Source organism: Prunus mume, linkage group LG2, assembly GCF_029339155.1.
Source record: "Prunus mume cultivar Tortuosa linkage group LG2, ASM2933915v1, whole genome shotgun sequence".
NCBI lineage: Eukaryota > Viridiplantae > Streptophyta > Magnoliopsida > Rosales > Rosaceae > Prunus > Prunus mume.
Window position 1 is genome coordinate 9,552,517 of NC_142699.1, and position 19,484 is coordinate 9,572,000.

At 36.3% G+C, this 19,484-nt stretch overlaps 3 protein-coding genes across 6 annotated transcripts; 1 reads left to right on the forward strand and 2 right to left on the reverse strand.

The window, feature by feature from the left end:
• Positions 1-14: 14 nt before the first annotated feature.
• On the reverse strand, positions 15-6,210 carry LOC103320095 (centromere protein O). Of its 4 annotated transcripts, XR_016124231.1 has the most exons (10): positions 5,912-6,210; positions 5,661-5,708; positions 5,431-5,479; positions 5,277-5,325; positions 3,904-3,974; positions 3,117-3,175; positions 2,855-2,952; positions 2,634-2,691; positions 1,822-1,878; positions 1,396-1,466 (listed from the first exon to the last, which is right to left on the reverse strand). XR_016124231.1 is itself a non-coding variant. In XM_008221716.3 (9 exons), exons 3-9 carry the CDS (start codon positions 2,906-2,908, stop codon positions 281-283), a joined length of 672 nt encoding a protein of 223 aa, XP_008219938.2. In that variant the 5' UTR covers positions 2,909-2,952; positions 3,117-3,175; positions 3,904-3,974; the 3' UTR covers positions 15-280. The 4 variants fall into 4 exon arrangements, 1 of the variants encoding a protein (XP_008219938.2); XM_008221716.3 differs by lacking the exons at positions 5,277-5,325; positions 5,431-5,479; positions 5,661-5,708; positions 5,912-6,210 and adding exons at positions 15-345; positions 658-860; positions 1,961-2,097 and having other exon boundaries at positions 1,369-1,466; XR_016124230.1 differs by lacking the exons at positions 1,396-1,466; positions 1,822-1,878 and adding an exon at positions 2,015-2,097.
• A 1,804-nt stretch (positions 6,211-8,014) lies between these two features.
• Positions 8,015-10,836, forward strand: LOC103320096 (uncharacterized). The gene has a single exon (XM_008221717.2). It carries the CDS (start codon positions 9,052-9,054, stop codon positions 10,309-10,311), a length of 1,260 nt encoding a protein of 419 aa, XP_008219939.2. The 5' UTR covers positions 8,015-9,051; the 3' UTR covers positions 10,312-10,836.
• A 2,601-nt stretch (positions 10,837-13,437) lies between these two features.
• On the reverse strand, positions 13,438-18,429 carry LOC103320097 (uncharacterized). Its single transcript, XM_008221718.2, has 6 exons — positions 18,187-18,429; positions 15,138-16,340; positions 14,957-15,007; positions 14,758-14,856; positions 14,344-14,508; positions 13,438-13,845 (listed from the first exon to the last, which is right to left on the reverse strand). Exons 2-6 carry the CDS (start codon positions 16,314-16,316, stop codon positions 13,696-13,698), a joined length of 1,644 nt encoding a protein of 547 aa, XP_008219940.2. The 5' UTR covers positions 16,317-16,340; positions 18,187-18,429; the 3' UTR covers positions 13,438-13,695.
• Positions 18,430-19,484: the final 1,055 nt, after the last annotated feature.

A 19,484-nucleotide genomic window follows, 5' to 3' on the forward strand; every position in this document is an offset into this window, starting at 1 on the left:
TTTTGGAAACGAGATTTATTCAAGTCTAAAATGGCCTTAACTAAAATGATGGCACAAATAAAATAGATCGGACAGCCTGATACAGATGTCTCCGAGGGATAATGAGTAGGTGATACTCGAATATACAAATTGCCGAAATCAACCCTATTGCTATTTTAGCCTAGAAATTGTCTCACGAATACTTCGGTTAGTACTCTAATGCTAAACAACTAAAGGTATCCCAGCAGCACCATTTTTGCTATGGTTTTGTACAAATTCAGATGTTCCGACTGGTGTAGCATTAAGAGGACCCCTCACATATATCCCGAAGAGCTTGTGGCAAATTCAACACAATCTCTGCATATGCTGGAGTAGAAGCACACAATAGACAGAAAAACCATCAGAAATGCATATGCATGCAAAGCCTATACAGGAACAGCGCTGTAAAAAGTGCCCAACAAAAGTGTTTTGGAGTCATTAAACTGTCTCTTTCATCTTAACATTAAAGTTGGAACGGGTTGTTTTGTTATATTTCAAACATAATCCTAGACCAAATGAAAAAAATAGTCAAGTATCATGAGGAGGATAAAGTAGCGTGGGAGACCTCATCAAAATTTTGAATATCATTTATATTGGAAGTAGTAAGCAACAAAAAAAGTCGTCAACTTGAAAGAATACCTTCAGGTAAGCTCATATTTTGCAAGGCATCCTCTGCATAGGAGAGGGTAGTTGGACCTTCCAAGGATCCGTTTTCCTTTTTGTTCATGGTTGATGCATTTAGACTTGTTTTCCTGTATTGATGCACTGGCCATGCTACCACACTGACATGAGTTGGAAGTACGGAAACAAGCTCCGAATATTTAAGCTTGACTATTACCTTGCTGCAAAAAGAAACAGACATTCTTCAGCATCATGGAAACCTCTTTGTGAGGATTTATCTAATCATGCCTGCAACCAATATGACAATCAACCTGGTGTAATTTAGTTTTATGACTAACAGTCAATATCATGTGAAAATGATAGAAGGCAACAGACAGAATCAAATACTTTTGTCTTGTCAAAGGAACATAGAAGTGAGAAAATTTATCATTGTCCTATTGAGGAAAAAGCTATTGATTGTCTGCCAGACAAGCCAGATATGGTAACTTGGAAGCTTCAGGAACAAATTGCCAAGCTCAAAAGATACCCCACCTTTACAAGGAACGGGTATGGGATACTTCAAAACTGTGTGAGCTATTACTAATATGTTCAGTCACCCACGTGAAATGAATGTGCTGACATATGATTAATTACTAATATATTTGGCACCACAAGATGTTATTCCACTGATATTTAAAAATATAAAAAACCAAATACAAAGTATAATGCAGGGGGAAAAAATGCACCAACCAATCAAAATCAACTAGTGAAAAGGCAATTAAGTTGTAGGGAAGGGTATAATAAATTTCTTTAATCTGGTTCCCATATAACTCCTTGGCAAGCCGAACCTGCATGACAATCAATAAATTTTTCATTGATAAGAATGACAATCCGTGAAGTTGAAGTAGTAACAAATTAAATCTTTGTTGTTCATGAAAATATTGTGTGGGGATAAATAGGTGAAACCCAAAGATAAAGGAATGCAAGACAGCTGCTATAACTTATATCCCTGCCTCCAAAATAGAAAACCCTCTAACCAGCTTTTCAACATTTCCAATTTTAATTTGAACTTCGCAGATATCACTATTTCATGGATGCAAGATGGAAAAAAGGAGATAACACACCCTTCACCCAACTCTAATCTATTTTACATTTTGAAATAGACACACTCTCCGATAATGTTTACAAATGCCAACAGCATACCTGTTCCCTTCTATCCACGTAAGACTGCAAAAGCTCTCCAATGTAATCTATAAATTTCTGAAAGCAGATCACCAAGGATTAATATCATACCCGGTACTATATTTGAGTCAGCAAGGCCAGTGCAGGAAACCATTCTTACCATAGCATTAGAAGAAAGAAGATCATTTTCTGCTTCTCGTAATGGCAAAAAATATGGAATGGTGTGTTCAAGGACAGTCATCTTCTCAAGAAATGACTTGCTCTCAAGCACACAATGGTACAGGTCACAAGGTTCTCCTGCACCATTGCAGATGCAGATGCAGATGAGTCACCTTCTCCAGTGCTAGAGCCAAAAATGATGAATGCGCTTACAACCTCATTGAAGATTTTTTTTCTTTCTCGAGAGTAAAAATATGTTTTGTCTATAATGTATATAAGCCCTAAGCCAACCTATTAGGCAACTGAAAAAATGAAAGGGTCAAATGGCCCATATCTGGGTGACCCTAGGGCCTATATTCAAACTTAGGATACTAAAACAATCATTTTACCACCAAGATACTTGTGCTAGGTGCAAATGGTATCTTGTAAATTACTAGAAAGTACTAAATTAAGAAACAAAAAATTGGGGGGAACTGATCCAGCCGTTACACCAATCTTGATAAACTGAATTATCAAGTATCAACCTTCAGTTTTCTAATGGAAGATTACAAGCAGCAGAATAATGATGTCACATCGAAAAATGATACTTTTTGCTAACATTACAAAAAAGACATGATACCAAAGCTAGACACTTGGATTACTAAACAATTAAAATAAGTTACTTCACAGCATACCTGCATAAGATGTCTCATACAGAATGCCAATTCTAGCCCCTTCCAAACAACAAATCACCTGTTCACAATTAAGACAATATTCAGGAAAACTCTCAACGCAAAACAATACTTAATAAAATTATCAAATAAAGATTTCCATATGTATAATGGTATCTAACCATGCTATGGATAATCATGACCCAACCCCCCATTATTGATTAAAATAAACTTCCCAAAATTACCTTATTTCCGACTTTATAAGTAATTTTTTCTTGGATTTGAGGACCAGGCAACATGTTTACGTCTCCGCCATTGCCTTTCTGTCAACCTCCATGTGAACCTGATTAAATTATAACTCAATTAGATTAGGCATTTGTTCATGTTACACATGAAACAGCCTAAAGAAAATTGAATATCGAATCAATCACTGAATTCTAACATCAAAGGATTAAAGGGAACCACAGTAAATCCCAATCACTTTTAAAGTATTGGATAAAACCATACCCGCTCTCTTATTGTAGCTAGTAGTCCATCATTCCATTGTTCACCATCCAAATAAATCTCTGCAATAAAAGATATATTTTACTTCTTAACCAAACCAGAGGAGGTGAACCAAAATTATTTAAAAAATTAACACAAACAAAGCTTACACAACATTTCAATCAATAGGAAGACTTGGAGAGAGCATTTAGAATATGGATGAGTTATATTGTTATTTATACATTCAGCTTAAGTTATCTCCAAGATCTCTGAAATGGAAACCACAGTAATTCCAAAACAGGTTAGCCATCAAGACTAGTAAATCCAACACATCCCTTGTGGGACTCAGGGTATGATAGTAGTCCCCTTTTAGTTGCTGGCATCCTCATCAAGAGATTGATTTCACACTTATCCACGACCTAAAATACCACAACCTGATCATGGTTGGGTTCCTTATACCAGTATACAGCCCTAAGATCACCCCAGTACACAGAGGATATGGGAATTGAGGTATCACACCCCACCTTTGCCCTCCTCCAACAGCATTTAGGAACCCATGAAGAAAAGAAAAAGAAACTTGACGTGATGCAAAGCTAGATACTACTGATTACTTTTGAAATGAAGCATTAACACATAACTTTTTTTTCAACAAAAATGCTAGTCATACCACATTTGTATACCACATTGTGTACCACCTCTCTAACAGAGGTGAGCCCCATTGTATTGGTGGGCTCCACCTCTATTAGAGAGGTGGTACACAATGTGGTATACAAATGTGGAATGCCTAGCATTGCTCTTTTTTCAAAGATACCTTGAGTTTGTAAAGCCCGTGCAGCTTCAAATTCTTTTTGTAGACGCTCATAAATTGTCTTGTCAGCATCCCTATTAAATCAATAGAATCACCAAGAAATTAGTACCAGAAAATACATGTCCATCGAGAACAACGATAATATTGCAATTATGTATCAATCTGTTTGCAGCCATGGCAATATATAAACCCCAACACATGATGAAAATAGAAGGTGCTACGTACAATACAAGAAAATTCAAAACATAACTGGAAAAATGATAAACAGTAGTTCTTTTCTTCGGAGGCATACATAGAAGTGCCTCTAAATGATTCAAATGATTAGCTTGTTTGATTAATTCAGGTAATATCCACACTTTTCAGAAAGAAATAAAATGCAGGTGCATAACCATAAGTCACTAAGTATTTTCTTTTCACTGGTGTATTAAATATGTATGCAAATAAGTACATACATATTACATACTCACACATGTCTCTGTTAATGTACGTTTACAAAATAAAAGATCTGAAAGCCATTGATGAACAGCTTAGTAAACCCTTTGGGATCACAAAAGTCAGTTGAAGCTAAAATGTTATTGCACTTGACATTTAATCACAAAGAAAGAAAGAACCATAATAAGGCTATGTTAATTATCTCAAGGTCGAAATGGGTTCTTAAATTCACCTATCATTCATCAAACCTGTCTAATTTATAAAATTACAATTTCTTCTGGTTATTTTCAATAATACAAAATTGCATGCAAAAGAATGATGAATCAAAAAGGCCCAAATCCAAAAAAAGTTAATAGGCCCAAAATTCACAAAATTCATACGAAAGAATCACGTGATTCAGAAATGTTTTTGGTCTTTTTCCGAAAGATATTTGAAGTGAGTTTCAATGACCAGTGTATCATAATCAATCTCATACTCAAGATAGAAATATACGAAGAAACAGTGCTACCCACATTTTTGAGATAATCAAGGAACTGGACTCCATTTTGGGTGTGGCCAAAGCATCTAAAATGCCTGCAGTTATAAACATAGATTTGCAATAAGATTTCTTAGTAGATTTCTTACTTTCTTCTTCCACTGTTCGACAATATTTTTTTTCTCCTATTTGGTTGCGTACATACATACTCTCTAAAATGATAGGGTTTTAGTAAGTGAAATTCTCCGAAAACATGTATGACAAAGATGAACAAAGTTTACACAATGCATATATTACTGAGTCTAGAGGAGCGACTCCAAGAAAGCCTTTGGAATTTTAAGTCACTCAAAACATGAGTACTTCATAATATTTTTAAGCAATAACAGTTCCATAAAAGTAACTATGATCTCACAATAACCAAAAGCTCGATGATGAATGAAGAGTTAAAAATTTCCCGAGAAAGCCTTACCTAGAAAGACGCTCTGCTAAGTCACTATGCCGTTTGAGAACATTTGTCCCTATCAAGTACAGGAAAAGCTTTAGCCGCTTCATAATAAAGAAACATTCTTATACATATATGCAACACAGAACGGAGACAAATAAATATGAAAATAGATTGTTACATCTAGCCCGTGTTGCGTCTAACGAAATGTCTTCCTCTTGCAGAAAACTCTGTTACAAATCAACAAAAAAGTACCACCTTGTGATAAAATCCTACATAACACCAAAGCACTAATAGCAACAAATTGTCTGTACCAATCACAATAACCAAACTCCAATGAACTTAAAAATGAAAAATAAAATATCACACTAAAAATGAACAAAAATAAGAGTGACAAGTAAAAACCATTACCATGTCTCCCATTAGGGCATAGGGACGTCCGCTTAGAGATTCAAATTGCTGCATTATTCAGCAGAAATTGTACTCAGCAATCCGAAACAAGTCATATTTGCAGCGATACAATTGAAAATAACAGTAACTGAAGCAATGGTGAAGAAATCAATATAAATATGAAATCAAAAACAAAAAAATCAATTCAATATCTCAGCAAAAATATGTATTTACAGTAAATTAATCGAAGAATTATGAACAAACGAGCTTACCCTACGAGAGGAGTCTCCAAGATAAGCCATTTTCCTCGGTCTCCTCCTGTACGGCTCTTCTGTGTCGCTGTAATCCATTCCCTCAGAGAGAGAGAGAGAAGGTGAAGGGCCGGGGAGGGGGGGAGAGAAAAAACAAGCTCTGATTGGCTCGCCGGAATCAAAATTAGGGCTTCGTTGGAAATCGGGTAAAATTTACTTGACCCGACCCGATTTAAAGGCGGGTAACGAACTGGGCCGCCAAGTAGAGTTCAATGTCCTTCGATCGCAGACAGGGCCGAATGAGGCAACTCGGCACTAGTAAGAAGTTCATCTTTGTTTTTTTTTTCTTTCAAGAATTATTTTCTTACCTCCATTTAAAGAAAAAGAAAATGTGTACCTTTTTTCTTTTTGCCTTTTTCTATTGAGAAAAATAAAATAAAATAGGAAATTAAAATTTCCTTTTAGACACCAAAACAAAAGACCTACAAAATTTGAACAAATTCATAAATATTGTGACTTCTACATTTTCGTTAGATCCCTTTGTGTGTGGAGCCATTTAGTTCATTGTCCAAAAATAAGTTTTAATATTACAATGCAATTTTGAAAATTTCGTTAAAATTTTCACTTCTCAATATCTTTTAATATACGAGAAGTATTTAATATTGAATTTGAAAATTGTTTTATATTTAAAAATGGTGAACTTGCATGCGAAAACATTACATTTAATTAACAATCACACCTCACTAACTAGTCTTTCATCTAGTGGTATTTGTCTCCAGTTGGTTGGAGGATGTCTCAAATTTGACTTATATGGATGACAATGGTGATATATATTTGTGATGAGTTCAATAAGTAGTTGTTATGTATCTTTATTATAGGTGCATTGGTCTATTATAAAAGTACCTTGTAAATGTCCAATCTTTTAAATACCACTATCATTATAGTAAAATTCTCAAATAACAATGTTATTGTAGAAAATCAACAATATCAATAGTATTGACATAATATTGATACTTTATTTATGTCATACTAACGCTCTTTGAGATTTTGTCCAAAAATAAATTTTTATAAAAAAAACTATTTGAGACTATTTGTTATCGAAATAATGAGATAATATTGATAGTATCAAGGAATCATATCGAAATAATATTGATATAATAGAATTGTTTGCTACAATAATAGTACTATTTAAGAACTTTACTACAATAATAGGGATATTTTGAGAAAATTTCTCAAAAGTATATAAAACTTGTGTCAATTTTTTTTGGGTCCTTTATAGTGGGTTATGCCTTCTTTCTCTCTACATTTTCTTACAAAAAATTATCAATATTGCCCTGCTCTTACTTTTGTGAGTTCGTCTTAAACCAAGAAATGAAGCTCAAACTCAAGTTGGTTTGTTAGAAGATTAGGATAATCACAATTCTCAAACTAAGTTAAAGCAATTTATAGACTAAAGATCTTTTGATGGGCCAAAACTTACATGTAATGATGTCATAATTCCTTTTTCCATGTGCATCTCTCATCGGATGAGATGCTCAGAGATAGAGTAATCTCGTGATACGTAAGTTTCTCAAATGATACAATTTTAACTACAAAAACTGTCAAATTAATTTTTTACTAAAGGAAAGGAAAAAAAAATATCAATTTGTATGAATACATAAATAGTCCAATATTATATAACTTATTTAAATTTAAAATATTCTCATTTATATGTATATATGTAAAGTAAATGACCGTTATATTTAATTTTTCAATAATTTAAAAATGCATATATATCAAAATACACGTACTTCATTTTAAAAGTATAAATACATAAAATAATAGTGTATTAAAATACAAATTAATTATAAAAAAAAAAGAGTTCATGTTCAAATTAAAAGACTCTATTTACACTTTCATTATCTTTTTTATTTGGGTTATACACTCTATCTGTCACAACACAACTACTGGTTTGTCGACCTAATTTCTAAATTGAATATACCCCCTAAGATTTGAAATTTGCATGTAATAAAACTTCTGAAATCAAATTTCAAAAATCGTGAAAATAATATAAAGAAAAATCTAAAAATTAAAAGTTAAAATCCTTTTACACTTGTGAAAAAAAAAATAAAGAAAAAATACAAGGTGAGACCTTGTGAGAGCTACCGAGAGAGAAGAAACGAAGAGAGAGAAAAACAAAAGAAAGAAAGAGAGAGAGAGAGAGAGTATTAGCAGAAGCGATCGAGAGCTACACAGAGCGAAGTTCGAATATAAATCAGCAACACCAAAAAATAAAAATAAAAAAGCAGTGAAATTTTCAAAAAGAAAAAAGAAAAAAAAGAGGAAAAGAGCCGAAGAGAGACAGAGCGAGAAAGCGAAAGGCAAAGCTCCGAAGTCACTAAGGTTCGATTTTCTCTGCAATTCGCCGAGCTCGTTAAGGTCAGAGTTCAATCAATCTCGAAAGCCCTCTCTCACACACACTCCCCAAGCTTTACTATTTAATTTTTTGTTTTGGCGCTTCATTGCGCTTTTTTGTTCCTCTGCAATTCGATTTTTCTGCAATTCAAGCTCTGTTTCCTCAACTTCAATCCTTCCAATTCACTGATCTCATTCCCTGAACTTCAAATTTCGTGTCTTGAAGTTGAAAGCTTGTGAATTGCGTGAAATAAATTCTGGGTTTGGATTGGCGCGGTGGTGTAATTTACGGTTCATTGGAGTTTGTAAAGAGTATGGTCGTCTGAACCCAAATTTTGGTGATTCAAAGTTAGGGTTTTTGATTTATAATGGTTTTCAATAAATTAAGCTTGCCTATGTGTCTTTTTGTTGGGATTTAGCGAGCTGTGTACTGGGGTTGATCTCTAGGGTTTTGGTCTTGAGAAGATGGGATTTGGTTTTGCATTGTGTGGTTTGTGGGTGGGACAATTTGGGGTCGTTTGGAAACAAGGGTAAACTTATTCCAGTTTGAGATTGGGGGTTTTGGGGGTTTTTTTGATTTGGTGGATGGTGTGTGCCTCTGTTTGTCGGGATATGCAGAGTGTTGAGATTGATTTGCAATGAACGATATGGAGGAGTGCAAATTCTGGGTTTTCTGGAAACAGTATTAACGGTAATTTGGCTTCTGGTGGGGTTACTGGGGGATTTGCAGTTTCTTGTGGATGGTGTATGAATCTGTTTGTTGAGAAATGCAACCTCAGCAGTTCTCTAGAATTGATTTGGGTGATTTGAAAGCGCAGATAGTGAAGAGGATTGGGGCCGAGAGGTCAAAGCGGTACTTTAATTACTTGAATAGGTTGTTGAGTCAGAAGCTGAGCAAGAAGGAATTTGACAAGTTGTGTCACCGGGTGCTAGGAAGTGAGAACTTGCCACTGCACAATCATTTTATACGGTCAATCTTGAAGAATGCATGCCAAGCCAAGACCCCACCACCAATACATTCATCAGTTCCTGCAAAACCTGGGATACAAGCTGCAAACAGTTCTCCAAGTAGAGAAGATGGGCAGGAGCAAAGTGGGACCCTCTTTCCAAATCAAAATCAAAATCAAAATGTACCCATTTGGCAGAATGGGGTTTTGCCAGTGTCCCCACGAAAGGGTAGGTCCGGGATACGTGATCGGAAGCTAAGGGATAGACCAAGCCCACTTGGACCAAATGGGAAGGTCGATAGTGTGTCACATCAATCCACAGGTTCAGAGGATAATGGCAGTAAGGTTATTGTGGAAAATGGGGATGTGCATCCATATGATTATCAGAGACCAATGCAGCATCTTCAACCAGTTGCTGAGCTGCCTGAGAGTGAAAGAGATGGTGCAGTTCGGCGACCCATAGAAAAACCACGGATACACAGCAAAGACCAGGCTAACTTAGCTGTTATTGAAGATGAGGAAGAGGTGGAACAATCAAACCTCTTAAGTTTCTCAAGGAGTCCTCTACTTGCGCCACTTGGGATCCCATTCTACCCAGCCAGCGTAGGTGGGGCCCGCAAAGCTTTGCCTGTGGGTAGCAGCTGTGATTTCGTTAGCTATTATGACAATGGGGGATTGTCAGATTCAGAGATGCTTAGAAAACGAATGGAGCAGATTGCTGCAGCACAGGGTCTTGGAGGTGTTTCTACAGAATGTGCCAATATGCTGAATAATGTGTTGGATGTGTACTTAAAGCGATTGATTAGGTCCTGTGTTGAGTTGGTGGGAGCAAGGTCTACATCAGAGCCAAAAAAGAGTGCTGCACCAAAGCAGCAGATTCAAGGAAAGATCATCAATGGCATGTGGCCAAGCAATCACTTGCATATGCAGAGTGGCAGTGGCCCCGTGGAAGAGCAAAGACCACGGTGTTCAATATCTTTGCTTGATTTTAAGGTTGCAATGGAGCTAAATCCACAGCAACTTGGAGAAGACTGGTCATTGCTGCTGGAGAAGATTTGTATGCAAGCATTCGAGGAATGAAACATCCCTGTGAAGATATATTCATCCCAACGTTGTGGTTGGGTCGGTCTGTTCTGGTTCAAAGGTCCTGACACCACCAGATGTTCGAGATCATTGATACAAATAATTCTAATCTCATTGCCAGGACGCACCAGATGGTTCCTAAGTGGGTAAAGTTTTGGGTCTCGCAAGGTGAAATCATCTGTTTGAGCATCAAATGTCTGAATTTGCTTGCTGCGGAGCCAGAACCGATCCAGAATTATCTAACTTAACCAATCAAGGGGTGCTTTCAAACTGAATGCCCATGTTTGGTTGTTCTGTTGTATGTTTAACGTAGATGCTGCTGTATTTGCTTTCGCACCAGATCTCAAGGTTTCACTGTAATTGCAGCCAATGAAGAGGAAATATAAGAAAATTTTGCAGGGATACTGTTCTGTAGCTTGGTGAGGTACAATCGCTTGTGTAAGAGCTGCAGTATGCTCTGTATGTATTTTTAGAATCTTAGAATTGATTGAAATTTCAATATCAATAACACATTGACATCAATTGAGCTGTCCTTATGGCATGATTTTTTTTTTTGGTCAATGCCTTATGGCATGAATTTAGTTCTCAAAATATCCAGCTGCCAAATGATCATTCTCTACTCAGATGTTCTCGTAGAGATATGTGAATGTATATTCAACCATTGATCATGCAAATAATTGTGGTGGGTATACTTCAGCATGCAAAAGCAGAAACACAATCACTCACATGTCTGAAACTACTGGCAATTGATTTTTGATTGGTAAGCTGTTTTTATCTCATTATTGCTGTTAAAAAATGAAGTGTTTTTTTCTACACGACCAGGACTGGAATCCAATTCAGCTGTTGCCCTGTTTCAAATTTGAAAAACTAGCCGTGATGGATTGAGCTTCATTGTGAGGAGTTAAGCAAAAAATGGATAAATTATATCTAGAAGACTATAACTAAAATGTAAATGGGTAACAGTGCTAATAAGAACATTCTGTTGCTATGTGCACATCAAATTCCGGTGTAGTATTGAGCTGCAGATCTATATACTTGTCTGCAATGTATGGGACATATGGTAAATGCAGCATCAAGCCATGTAATCAATGTTGAACAAATGGTACTTCTCTGGATATTGTTTTGGTATCAATTCTTGACTTAATTAGTCCTAATCAATCCTCTTATAGGTATGGAAATTAACTCTTGGATTTATCACTTTATGCTAATAAGCCTAGCCCCCATGTGTTCTCTCTTTTTCATTTCATCAGTTTGTACATGTACAGATGAATTTTCTTTCTCATGCATTTGTCTCTCTTCCTGCCTTCTTTTCTGCTACTTTTGAAACATTAATTTTGGTATTTCCAATTCTAGTTTTATCTGTAACTTTCTTTTAATTGTGTTTTAGTTGTTTACTGTTTGCTACCAAAAATAACAGGACTGATGATGGGTCGGGTCCGGATGTTTCTTTTGGCCGATTGGTCAGGTTTCTGATTGGTCACTCTTTGAATTGCCTGTCTAGGATATGTTGGGAACTGGGGGACGGCTGCATGGCTTTTATAGATTGAAAATGCATGACTTCACAGGACAGGAAGGCTTTGTTTTCTGCATCTTCATTAAATATTTGTTCTGAAATTTCTAGGAAAGCTTCAGATTACTTTGTCTGATATCTGTTATTGATGAAATGACTCACAACCCATACACGTGTTTATAAAGCTGATGATAATGAAAATCCAATCATTTGTGCTGCTATGGGATGGGAGAATGGAAGCAAACAGAATCTCAGGGACAAATAAATTGGTTTGAACCATCTGATGTGGCTGTTGGGATCATAGGTGACTTGTCTCTGGAACTGTTGGTCATTAGTTCTTTAATGAGTAGCATTCATTATATGACATTATCCTACGTCACTGCTGGTGTTGGAGTCTTTTCAGTGGCAAAACCCACTAAACCAGTCTGAGATGTGTCTTCATTTGACAAGGCCATGGTTACTTGGAACTTGGAAGCTTGGAGACATGTGGACCTCAGTTATTGAATTTCCAAAGTGGACAAAGCTCTGAAGAAAATTCTAAAATGCATCATAGAAATGCCCTGGTTTTGCACTATATGTTACATTTCTCCTTTCCCACTGCGGTAGCTCATCTTTCAATATTGCTAATTGAGGACCAAGTTGAGGGGTCTCTGCGACTTGGGTGTTTTTCTTCTCTCTCTCTCTCTCTCTCTCTCTCTCTCTCTTCTTCTTCTTCTTCTTCTTCTTCTTCTTCCCACACCCATTGAGGCAGTGTTTCTAATGAAAAAAAAAGACATGGATCGGTATTCACCATTGGATTAAATCTAATGATAAGTGACCATAATTTCCTTAATCCGTGATGATCAAGTCAACGAGACTGTTATTAACCATGGATTTGCCTGTCGAGTTTTGTGAGAACCTTCTTTCATAGACTCCTATTTTATTCTCTGTGGCTCTTGTGCATGAGAAGTGCAGGCAACACTTTGGAATCTTAGGATATTCATGTTGTTGGCCTATACGTGACATTTCCGAGCAGTTCCAACTGAGCCTTTTCTAGGGGTTACCCTTTTATCTTTTGCAAAGAAAAATGATTCTGTGACATCCCATAAATATTATTTGATTCTTCCCACAAAAATAAAAACAGAGCTCTGTAGAGTTTGTGATTGAGATCAGGAACCAGGCGAAGATTGCTAATATTATTACCTAATATCTTTATCATGGAAGGGTATTTGGATCACAATACCAAAATGTTTTCGTGAACATATATTATTGGCAAATTTATTCGAGCTGAATCGGAATTTCAATCACTGTTTTTCCAACATCACTTTCAAAATTTGTCCAAAATCAATATCTCATACTGTTATCCTAGTGTTCCAGACAGACAGCACCAAACTCATTTGTCTTTTAAATGGCAGAACGACTCAGAAGTGTGTGCATCAGTTTATTTTAATCAAGTTCAAGTTCGAAAAATAACTGGTAAATTCTGATTATAGAAAAGAAAAACCAAATTTCCCTGCCAGCATTCAATCTGCACTGAAAAAGGGAGCTGCATGTTGAAGATCATATGAAGTTTAGAGCATTGCATACTGATCACTGCCAGCAATAGTTGGGAAAACTAAAAATCCGACATGTCATGCATCCAAATGTTGCAAACTAAATTGAAAAAGGAAAAAGAAAAGTATTTGAAGAACAGCACCACTTTGTATGTATTCACAGTTCCACAAGTGAATGCTGATTCCCGCTGTAACACCAACAGCTTGGATTTATTAGTTGAATGGGATGAAAGAGAATTGGTATGTACATGGAAAAGGGTAAGAGCTAAAAGAAAAGGAAGAGAAGCAAGTTTTGTACAATGAGAAAGGTCTCTCCTCCAAATGACTTAATAATTAAATTTATGTGGAGGGTGGAGGTTTCGAGGGTGCTGCCGCTGTCTTGCATATCGGGCACCAATTCTTAAGCCGTAGCCACTGGTTTACGCAGTTAACATGAAAACTGTGCTCGCAATGTAACCTTCCAACTTCATCTCCAGCGACATACTCTTCCTGGAAAAAAAAAAAAAGGCCAACAACAATTACTCTCTATATATAAAGAATCAGACTCAAACGGTGCACCTAAAAAACAAATTAAGTGTTGAGAAGTATATTCAATTACATCCACTCTAAACTTTACAGGATGTTAAATAACATTTGGAATCATGTTGAGCTAGTTCTAACTTCTGAGTTAACCAAGGAACTGACTTGGGATAGTGCAGGTTTAGGGTGAAATTTCTAGAGACAACCCTCTTAGTTTGGCCTCAAATAATCACTTAGTGCCCAAATTTTCTTAAAGCCCAATGTAAATTCTGTTTTCCCTGCAACTAACTTTAGCCTTAGTTGAATAAGGAGTGGCTAAGTTAAGGTAAATGCAGTTACAATGTTAGCTACAGTGTTTGTGTTTCGGCTCATGCATGAACCACTACTAGCAAGGCCCAGAGGTGCTTCTAGATATATCATGGTTAGTTTTTACAAGAAAAATAAATAAAATCAGAACGGGAAAAAGACCTGGCAGATACTGCATTTGACATCATCCTTTTTCCCATCACATTCTATGGATGATTCTTCTGGAGGTGTAAACTGATAAGTGCTTTTCTTAAGGCAATCTGACAATGCTTCTTCTGGCAATGCTGTGCTGACAGTACCCATCCTCTCTTCTAGAGCTAATAATTCCTGCCATCCAAGTAGTGAAATACTGTAAAGGAAACAGCTGAACGTAATAAGGTTGCCCCAGATTGTGTTATTCTGAACCCACCACTAGTTGATTATTTGAATTGATTTATTTGAGGCATTGATGATAATAAAAAGTTTAGATGCGTCATCATGACTACGCCAGCATTGTATTGAAACAAAATAGAACAATGAGAGATACTATGGATAATTTCTATGGAAACTGAATTGCAGTGCGCAGCAATAGCAAACCTCATATGACATGTTATCAATATCCAGTCTCATGTCTCTATGCTGATCATAGAAGTTAAGGCCATTCAGGAACAAATTGGTCTCCAGCACAAGTATTTGCTGCATTATGAAAAAGAACAGTTAAAGAACAATCAACCAATTAAGTGTACATATTTGACCCAAGAAACGCAAGTGAACATAAAAACTCTATAATAACTACCTCAAATGATAGCTCTTCATCTTGTTCAATCCTGTCCAGCGCCAGCAATACCTGCACAGTTTGTGAAATGGACAGATTAAAGAATGAAACCACGCTACTACATCAGTTCTTTTGTGAATCTCTCCAACAAGGCAACAAGTCATAAGACCACACAAATGTACATCAAAAATTCATATAATACCTCTGCAATCCCATCCATGTTGTAGCGTCGCAGTCCATCCTGATTCATTTGAGAGCGGGAAAAGCCAACATCTGCAGCACCAGCTCGCATAATGCTATGTAAATTCCCACTGCTGCTACCTGGCCGACTATAAGAATTTGGCTGAATTAAAGGAGCTTCATGGGATAACTGTTGTAATGAACTAGGAGCATTCAAGTTGATAGACATTTCAGGTTGAGACATCTGCGGGCCAACTACAGGGGATCCATTGGCTGATAAATTGTTCCCATTTCCTTGATTAGAAAGCCTTCCCCTCGAGTGACCAGTGACGGTTCGCCGAGTCCTAACTGATGCAGCACCATTATCCCTGTTAGAAGGCATATTCCTAGCTCTTCTTGAATCAGAAATTGAGATGCCATGGCTAGAATTGGAGTTTTGTCCTGCTGATGATGACCCATTCATCTTCTTCCCCCTAGCAGCAGAGCTACTTTCTCCTTCAGAAATTCTTTTCTTTATGGTCTCTCTTCTATTGAGGCTTGAATCTGATGACGAACAACTGGACGGGACAACATCGGATATTGAATTGCATCTTAGATTTCTTAAACCATTCCTGGTTGTGCTAGCCCGTGTTGCTTGGCTGGTGTTTTTAGATCCCAAAGAAACATTAGACCCAACTAAGGAATCTTGGTTTCGCAATCCAGATCTCTGATTGAAACTCCGTCGAGATCTTGCATTTGATGCTACATCAGAGCTTCCAACCTCCATCAAGGTGACCTCACTGGACTCAGCATTTTTAGATTCAGGGTGCAGCCCTCTTTGAATCTTTCCAGGTGGGGGAGCAAGCTCTGAAACTTCAGGATCATCCTGAACACTACTGGTTTCAGATGAATCTGTTTCTAAATTAGAAGATAGCTTTTTGCAAGGTTCTGTTATGGATTTTCTTGTGTTGCCAACAGCAATGCAAGACCTAGAGGAACTTCCAATTATCTCTTTCCCACTTGAAGTACTGCGGAATGCAGGCCTTGACGACTTGGCCTTTTCAAATTGAGCACCTTTCACGGTGTTCAATCTTCCACTACATCCCAGTCGGCTGCAGAGCTGAGCATTGCGGTCTCTGTTTGGAGTTTCCCTCAAAACAAGACCAGATCCCTTTTTAGAGACAAGCCTATCGACAGCTCTTTTACCGGAATACTCATCCATGTATGTTGATTGTGTCCTTCAATTCTGTAAGAACAGTAACATAAATATTTAAGATCATCAGTGCTATTTCCAAAGTAAAATGACAATAGACTTCCAAGTTCCTATGCAGATTGTTAGTGATACACAATCTAGATTTAGATGGTGAACTATCATATAGTGTTCAAAGAAACCTTAGTACTAAGAATTGGAAATTTCTTTGGAAGGGGAAAGACAAGGAAACAAGAAGATGATAGACATTTCATAGCTATTACTCCCATGAACAACTGCAAAGGAGAAACTAAAACAAAACAAATATGTTTCACGTGTCACACTCATATGCAAGCAAAATTTTCAGAAACAAATGAATACCACATTACGTCATCGGTATGGAATGGAACACACTATCCAATGTAAACCAACAATATACAGAGGGAAGGAAAAATCACTGGCATAAATGAACAAAAATTGGATTCTTTAAAGGATTAAGGTTCAGATTTCAAGCATCGTATCAAGGTTTAAATTTCAAGATATTTTGATGATAAATGAAACTGTAGGCCAAAAATATTGATCCATTTCCTCTGCTAGAAGTAGTAAAGCCCACCAAACAGTTTCCTAGTTGTCAGTTACATTGGCCGAAGACATACCCCTAGTTCCATTCTGAGAAGCGCTACTATAATACCTGAAATTCTTACTCAGCTATAAAGGATAAGCCTTCTTTTACCTTAAAAAAAGTCGTATTTCAGAGAGATTTCATTAACATTGTCACAGAAATTTGTTACTTTACCACAATCTTTTTTTTAACACAAAATTCCACTATTAAGAAGGAAAAAAAACTCCCAAGTCCAAAACTATAGAAAACAATTGCAGAATTCAGAGCACTAGCAATACACCAGATATCAACAAGAGCAAAATTTCTATGCAGAACACAAAAGAACAATAAAGAAAAGCTGCAACATGCCAGAAATCAGATTATCAGAAGCTGAAACAAGCAATGATAATTACATAGGAGTATGAAACACTCATGAAAAAGGATTAACAAGGCACAACAACGATATCAAGACCTCTGTTATCATTAGTTGAGTCATTGGTACAAAGAGAAGAGAACCCAATACAGTTTTTTTGATAGGAAAGCGAACCCAAAATTTTGATTGTGTGAAAACATAAAAAGGAACAAAAGAATGAGTAAAAAAAGGACCCAGATGGCCACATGCCTCATATATCATCCCAAAAAAGTGGGTCTCTAGTTGTTGTGAGGAAACGCTTTTTCTAGAATTATTCTCCACACAAATGATCTTATTTTCTATTTTCCCGAAAGACTCTTTCCCCGTGATTTAAGGACATGAAAAGATTAAAAAAAAGCTGAATTTTCTCGAAAATAAAAACCATTGAAAAGGAGGGAAAAGAAAGTTATCATCATTTCTCCTCCATATATATTCCAACAAACCAAACAGAAAATTTCAGGTTTGGACTTAGAACAATACTTATTGTTATTGATAAGAAAGAAAAACTAGCAGAAAAAATAGGCCGTGATGATGATCAGAGTTCCTCATTAAAAAAGGAAAAAAGAAAAGAAAAAAGTGATAGAAGAAGAGAAAACGTAAAATGATCAGAATTATTCCAATAGTCCAAACGGATGAAAACAATACCAGGCAAAGGAGGGTGTTATATTATTGATTAAAAGACAAAAATAACTGCAAAACGAAGGTGTTTAGAAAAAGGGAAGAAGAAGAAGATGATGATGATGATGAAGACTCATCTAACATATACCAGAAATGATTATCAAAGCTAAACCATATTGAAAAAATAAAACAAACCCAATATAATTGAACCACCATTGAATTCAGATAGGTGTTAAAAAAGCATAATTGATGATTCTTTGTTCTGCTTCTACCTAATCCTTCTCCGTGTTCTTCTGCTTCCTTTGAATACCCAGAAGCCAAAAGTTGAAGTCTTTAGACTCTACAGAGAGAGAGAGAGAGAGAGAGAGAGGAAAAGAGGCTTTTCCTCTTAGGAGAGAGAGAGGGAGAGAGAGGGAGGCAAAAACGTCTGTGTGAATGATCCAAGGCCTAGAGAGAGAAGTCCCTTGTCATTTTGGACTTCCATTTTTCATTTTATCTATTTTTTTTTGGTTTGAGTTACTAGCTTTGGAAGCTTAACTAGGAACAACAACCAAAGTGAAGTGCCGTCCTACTGGGAGAGATTTGAGCCGTTGGATCAGAAAAAGAGTCAAAGATCGAGGGCTGTGGAGGACAGTGACGACATGGTCAACAAGGCTGTGTTATATAGTATAAAAGCTCTATCTGTGGGACTCGCAGGTGTTTACCATATTACCCCACACGGCCCATACCAACTTCACCGTCTCAGCCGCCGTCAATCTTCTACTATTTTTTTCTTCTGTTGGGGCTTTTTCTTTTTAATTATTGAAATTAGGAGTGTTTTATTTTATTTAATCATTTTTTAAGGTCCAAGTAAATTCCAAACCACCTTGAGGTTGAAGACTTGAAGTGGGTCTCTTTCGCTTGCTTATCAGATAGATGGTTTTAATCCATATGTGAATCCACCTATTTCTCCATGTACTTGTGTTTTCGAACCTTTTATTGAATGAGTAGGATTTTTAGTTATTTGAACATTTAATCATAATATATATATATATTTTTTATAAAACAAAAATAGATTAAAAGTTAGATCCGAGGGATCTTAATACCATACATGTCAAGGTACACTCTAGTAATAATATCCAGAGGAAAGTTATCCAGCACCATTTGGGAGTGTTTTGTGTTTTTTTCGGAATGTTTGGGAGTGCTTATGGAATGGCTAAAACATTTTTTGATAATCAAAAGCATTTTTGACAATATTTGGCAGAAAAGTTCAAAAGTACTTTTGGGCAATATAAGCGCTTTTGGAGAAAAACCTATCATGTGCTTTTCAGGAAGCATTTGGATTTCTTATGAAAATTTCAACATCTTTATAATAAAAGTGCTTTTGCTAGAAGTGTTTATGAGCAGAAGTGATTCCTAGAGAAGCAGTTTCAAACAAGCCAACCAAATACAAGAATGATTATGGTAATGCCTTTTTTGTTGCTTAAAGATCAACTACCATGTTGGCTTCCCTGTAAATGTGAGTAATTAAATATTGTAAGAACTTTTTATTTATATATAAATGTAAATGAAAATATGAATATTTTCATAT

Coding starts and splice junctions, on each gene's coding strand:
- LOC103320097 (XM_008221718.2), bottom strand. CDS start 16,316: ATGGATGAGTATTCCGGTAAAAGAGCTGTCGATAGGCTTGTCTCTAAA. Junction 15,008..15,137: donor ACATGGATGGGATTGCAGAG/GTATTATATGAA, acceptor CAAACTGTGCAG/GTATTGCTGGCGCTGGACAG. Junction 13,846..14,343: donor TCAAATGCAGTATCTGCCAG/GTCTTTTTCCCG, acceptor TTTTTTTTCCAG/GAAGAGTATGTCGCTGGAGA.
- LOC103320095 (XM_008221716.3), bottom strand. CDS start 2,908: ATGTTGCCTGGTCCTCAAATCCAAGAAAAAATTACTTATAAAGTCGGA. Junction 1,879..1,960: donor TTCTTTCTTCTAATGCTATG/GTAAGAATGGTT, acceptor ATCTGCTTTCAG/AAATTTATAGATTACATTGG. Junction 1,467..1,821: donor ACGTGGATAGAAGGGAACAG/GTATGCTGTTGG, acceptor ATTGTCATGCAG/GTTCGGCTTGCCAAGGAGTT.
- LOC103320096 (XM_008221717.2), top strand. CDS start 9,052: ATGCAACCTCAGCAGTTCTCTAGAATTGATTTGGGTGATTTGAAAGCG.